Consider the following 6,000-nt stretch of genomic DNA (forward strand, 5'->3'; position numbering starts at 1 on the left):
CACTAGGGATAGTGAAGGAGGCCTGGACTCCCAAGGTGTCTCTGAGGAACGACGATCCATGATCGGTGTGAGGTGTGAGGGCAGGGACACTTTTGCCTGGCTCTCTTAAAAGAGAAAAACTGCGTGATCTCCCTTGCATGTGGAACCTAAAAAGGTCAAATACATAGAGGCAGAGAGTAGAATGGTGGTTGCCACAGACACGCAGGTGGGGGAAGTGGGGAGATTTTGACCAAAGGGTACGAAGTTGCAGTTACGTAGGAAGAATATGCCTAGAGATCCAATGCACAGCAAGGTGACGACAGTTCATAATATGTATTGAATACTGGAAAATTGCTAAGAGAATATGTTTCAGATGCTCATTCATCAAACACGGAAGAATGGTAACTATATGAAGATGAAGTATGTTAATTAGCTGGACTGTAGCAATCATTTCACAAATCAAATCATCGTGTAGTATATCTTAAACATATACGATTTTTATGTAAAAAATTTAAAGGAATTGAAAGCTATTCATGTGGAGGTGATATGGGAGCAGTGGGGCAGCTGAGATACTGCCAGAGAGAGGATTCAGGAGAAGGGAAGAGCCACGGGAGAAAACTGGGGGCTGCCGTGTCACAGAGCAGAGGCCACGGACATGGCTTGTTTAATTGACTGAGTTTAATTGACCAACATTTACAAGCTGGGAGATTTCACCTGCTGGTGCAGGCTCACCAGGGCTGTTACAGATAGAACAAGTTTACTTTAAGGCTGGAGCAGAACCCAGTTTTCAGGGGTCTTGGAAGTGGAAGGGATCTAGGGGGAGTTGAGGCTGTGAGCACAGACCCCTCTGTTCATAAGCTCGGAGTTGTAGAGAGGAAGGAGTGGTCTCCTGGAAGCCTCTGCTATGGGCCAGGCACCGTGCACTCTACCAAGGGGACATGAAGAGGACAAAGACACAGTTTACAGAATTGCACACAAGCCAGCCCAGCTACATCACTATAGGACGAGGCTACTTTGGAGCAATGCTACTTGAGAGCCATAAAGTGCTGGGAGTTCTAAAGAAGGGGCCGCTTAAATCTTCTCCTCTGCTCCACTGTTTGGAAACTTAGGGTATCTAGCCGATAGATATTTGTTATTAGAGGTCTAAATGAATGTTCTAAATGAAACATTAAAATAAAAGCACAGGTGTCAGCAGTTTTCAGAGCAGTGGTACTTCTGTTTACATGATCTTACATGCTTCTCAACAACACTCCCTCTTGCTCTGCGATAGGCCATCTTTCTGTAAATATCACTGGAAAATGAGGCAGGTGAGTTTACGTCAGCTGTCTGTGCTCTGCGGGTCTGTCCAGAAAGACTACTGCCATTTAAAAAACTCTGTCTTTCTTCGAACCTACTTGCAGTGAGCTTCAAACTTTTAGGTGTTTAGCCTTTTTCTTTACAGCCCGGAACTTTTGGTCCTTATTCACTGAGGCCATAACTGAGAAGAAAGGTGAGGACTGAGAAAGATTTGAGAGTCATCCACGTAGAATTGACGGTTGAAACCAGGACGGACAAGGAGCTGACCCAGAGAAAGAGTAAAAGAGAGTGAGAGAAGGGTCAAGGACAGAAATGTGAGTACCTCCTACTTAAAGGGGTATGATTACCCTGCACGATTGTCCAACGTCAAACTTCTAGACATAGGAAGACAAGGGGCAGAGCCACAACAGGGGCTGTGGGTCGGGATGGGAGCAGCTATCACACCAAAGAGGAGGCTTTTCCCAGGTGGCACAGGAGAGACAGGTATGAGTTAGGGAGTTCTGGAGAAACTGTAACTTTTATTGTTGCACAAATTGTGGGTTAGATCATTTTAAAATTATAGTAACAGAGGTCCTTTGCTACATTGTGACTGCCTGCTAATTTGCACTTTCAATGACTGGAAGAAAGGCAGTAGCTGTTAAGAGCGAGATGTATGGCTCTTTTCTATGTCGTTTTGTGCCTTTATTTTATTTTTTATTTTTTTGCGGTACGCAGGCCTCTCACCGTTGTGGCCCCTCCCGCCGCGGAGCACAGGCTCTGGACGCGCAGGTCCAGCGGCCATGGCTCACGGGCCCAGCCGCTCCGCGGCATGTGGGATCCTCCCGGACCGGGGCACGAACCCGCGTCCCCTGCATCGCAGGCGGACTCCCAACCACTGCGTCACCAGGGAAGACCAGTGCCTTTATTTTTACACCAGAAGTTGTAAAGACCTGAGGACAACATCATGCTTACGACCTTACGGCAGTTTGTTGAGCTCCAACCTTACTACAAAGCCCTAGACGCTTGGCAGGGGATCAGGGTATACTGCAGCCCAAAGGACACAGTGACTTACCTGCTGCAGCCTCTTTGTTTGGAAATAACTTGCTGTCAACTGCCATGCTGATGTCATAGAACACCTCATCCTCATCTCGGTCGGCATCAAACTGGGAGAAATCAGGACAGACAAGTTGGGAACGTGAGGATACATAAATTAATTCATTCCAAAATATAATGAACATGCATCACACAACTGTATCTCTAATGAAGCAGGACAACAGGAACTGAGTCTTTAATCAGATATTTAGAGGGTTTTTCAAGCCCGGACCTCATATCAAACAGAGAGGGGTGTTAGGGAGTAAGTGTACAGTCACTAACAGTTAAGAAAATCGTGTAGAATTTTCTTAATTTCTAAAACAAGCTTTGGAAAACCCCATAAATTGTGTTTTCTGGCTCATAGTTTTGGTTTGAAATCTTCCCCGCCGCTGCCTCCTTCATGAAAAAATATTTCTAAACAACATGGGGATAGATTTTCTAATTTATTGTTAAAAAAAGAAAAAAAGAGACCCCTCAAACCAAATTTTAGCTACTATACAAATACTATAGATGCTATTCTATAGGTATAGTCTACAGACACTATAGGTTTAGATGTAACAAAAATTATGGATTCAAATATTTTACCATTCTCTAAAATTTACAAAATTTTAAATATTAAAAATGTGGTTACATTTATAAATCCCCTATTTCCCAAGTTGTTCAGTGGTTTTGAAATATTTATTTATTTCGCTGTGCTGGGTCTTAGTTGCAGCACGTGGGATCTTCATTGCTGCGTGCGGGGTCTTTAGTTGCAGCATGTGAGATCTAGTTCCCTGACCAGGGATTGAACCGGGGCCCCCTGCACTGGGAGTGTGGAGTCTTAGTCACTGGACCACCAGGGAAGTCCCTCAGTGGTTTTTAGAAATACACTTTTGTCTCTTTGTTTTTTTAAAATAGGCTCACTGAGTTATAACTGATATACAATAAACTGCATATATTTAAAGTGTACAAAATGGTAAGCTTTGACATCTGTATACGCCTGTGAAACCATCGTAAAAATCAAAATAGTGAACATCTCCATCACCTCCCCCCAAAGTTTCCTTGTGCCCCTTGGGAATCCCTTCCTCCTGCCCCACCCCCCCATCAGGTAATCATTGATATGTTTTCTGTGACTAGAGATTACTTTGCATCTTCTAGAATTTCATGTAAAAGGAATTGTACAACATGAAATATTTTTGTCTGGATTCTTTCACTCTCCACAATTATTTTGAGATTTATCAAGTTTATTCCTTTTCATTGCTGAGTAGTATTCCATTGTATGGATATACTATTGATTCCATCCTGGGTATGTTTCATCTTGGACATTGTAGTTTTTATCCATAGATGTTTGATTTGAGTCTTTAAAAATATCTATGTCTCTATTTAAGGTTTTAAACACATGAAATACAATTATAACTTCTAATATCCTTTTCTGCTAATTCCTACAACTGAGTTGGTTTTCACTGATTTCCCCCATTATTATGGGGGCATATTTTCCTGTTTCTTTGCACGCCTGGTAATTTTTTTACTGGATGCCGGGCATTGACAATTTGACCATGTTGGATGGTAGGTGTTTTTGTATTTCTATATTCTTGAGTTTCATTCTGGAATGCAGTTTAGTTACTTGGAAACAACTTGATCCTTTCCGGTCTTGTGTTTAAGATTTGTTGGACTGGACCAGAGCAGTGTTTGGTTTAGGGTTAATTATTCCGCCCTGTTGAGGCAAGACACTTTGAAGTACTCTACCCATTTCCTTGTGAATTAAGGGATTTTCCAGTCTGGCTGTGGAAACAGGCACTCTTCTCAGGCTGGTGTGAGCCCCAGCTACTGTTCCTGCTGATCCTTTTGGGTGGTTTTTCCCTCAGCCTTGGGCAGTTTGCTCATATGCATGCCCTGATTAGTACTCTGCTGGATGCTGGAGGGGAACCCTCAGCAGATCCCCAGAGTTCTCTCTCTGTGCATCTCTGGTACTCTGTCCTCTGCAATCCAGCCACCTTGGGCCTCTTGCACTCTCAGCTCCATTTCCTCAACTCTTGGAGTCTACCCATCTCCACAGGGCTTCCTTCTCCCTGCACTGCAGCTGGAAAGTCTCCAGTAATAAGCTGGGGGCAATCACCGGGCCCGTCACATTTGTTTCCTTTCTCTCAGGGAATCACCTCATTGTCTGATGTCCAGTGTCTTAAAATTGTTTTTGTTTAAATATATATTTTCTGTTTATTTATTTCTGTTTGTTTCATGGGAGGGAAAATACAGTCTCTTTTATTCCGTCTTGGGGGTTTTTTTTGTTTGCTTGTTTGTTTGTTTTTTTCGGTACGCGGGCCTCTCACTGCTGTGGCCTCTCCCGTTGCGGAGCACAGGCTCCGGATGCGCAGGCTCAGTGGCCATGGCTCACGGGCCCTGCCGCTCCGCGGCTTGTGGGATCTTCCCAGACCGGGGCACGAACCCGTGTCCCCTGCATCGGCGGGCGGACTCTCAACCTCTGCGCCACCAGGGAAGCCCCATACAATGTGATTATTGTGAGGGCTAAAGAGATGGTGTATTCAATACCCCAATACAGAGCCTGGCATAACTGCAGTCCATCTTTTTCCTCCTTAAGGCTGAGGGAGTATGTTCTATAGACCTTTGATTGCTTCTGTACTTTGAACAAGGCGTGTGTATGCTACACACACACACACATGTATACACTTATTTTTTTTTAAACTTGGGGATTGTGTAATAAGGAATACAACTGACTTTGAGATTTTCTAGGAGATATTCTATCCTCCAACTGATTTGAACAAGGATATGTTTAGCTCTGGCAGACTAAAGTACTTAATTGTCCAATCCAAAAGGCAAAATGCAAAAAGTAAAACATCATTCATGAAAGCATTCAACAAATATTTGCTGAGTATCTACTATGTCCTAGGTAGATTCTTCAACTGACCACTCTTAAGTGATTGGACTACGAACAAGGAGCCCCAAGGAAGGAAGATGACACCCACACAGCCAACTCAACTCTGGGATTATAGAGATATTGTTGAAGCCCACTGACTCTTGCATCAGGACCACAGGAGTTAACCTCGTCTTCCTTATTTTCTGTAACATCCCACTTTGACAGCTCCAGGACTAGCATGGGACTCTTGTCTCTAGTCGTTTGGCAAATTATGTGGCATCCGGACCTTGGAGAGCACTCTGATTGGGTACTATCAGGACAACTGCCACTTAACGGACAAAGACCTTTACAAATTGGTAACATTCAGTGTTGGAGAGGTTGTGTGTATGGTGAGTGGAGAAGTGGCTTTTCAGTCATCAGACTTTTTACTTACTATCTGTTTTTGCACAAACCATACACATCCGTGGTTCCAACCAGGAATAATTGTGTCCACCCCTCCCACCCCTGCCCCAATATTTGGCAATGCTGGTAGATATTTTTGGTTGTCACAACTGGAAGGGGGGAGGCTATTGTCTAGGGACGCTGCTAACTACCTTACAGTACACAGGACAGCCCTCTCACGACGGAGAATTATCCAGTCTAAAATGTCAATAGTGCTGAAGTTGAGAGACCCTCATGTACACCAAAGCATTCTGTTTTTGGGTTTCTAAATAGTGTTTTGAAACTCAAGTAGCAATGATCTCCTTTCTTTCCTTTCTCCCTCCCTCCCTCCCTCCCTCCCTCCCTCCCTCTCTCCCTCCCTC

General features: G+C 44.0%; 1 protein-coding gene across 2 annotated transcripts in view; it reads right to left on the reverse strand.

The window, feature by feature from the left end:
• The window catches only part of AK5 (adenylate kinase 5), a 241,189-nt gene that overhangs the window by 123,190 nt on the left and 111,999 nt on the right, over nt 1-6,000 (reverse strand). For both annotated transcript variants that reach the window (XM_029229922.1, XM_029229921.1), the window contains exon 7: nt 2,327-2,417. In XM_029229922.1, coding sequence (XP_029085755.1) covers nt 2,327-2,417 — 91 coding nt within the window. The remainder of the gene's footprint in view (nt 1-2,326; nt 2,418-6,000) is intronic.

This window comes from Monodon monoceros, unplaced genomic scaffold, assembly GCF_005190385.1.
Source record: "Monodon monoceros isolate NGI ecotype Baffin Bay Population unplaced genomic scaffold, NGI_Narwhal_1 Super_Scaffold_18, whole genome shotgun sequence".
NCBI lineage: Eukaryota > Metazoa > Chordata > Mammalia > Artiodactyla > Monodontidae > Monodon > Monodon monoceros.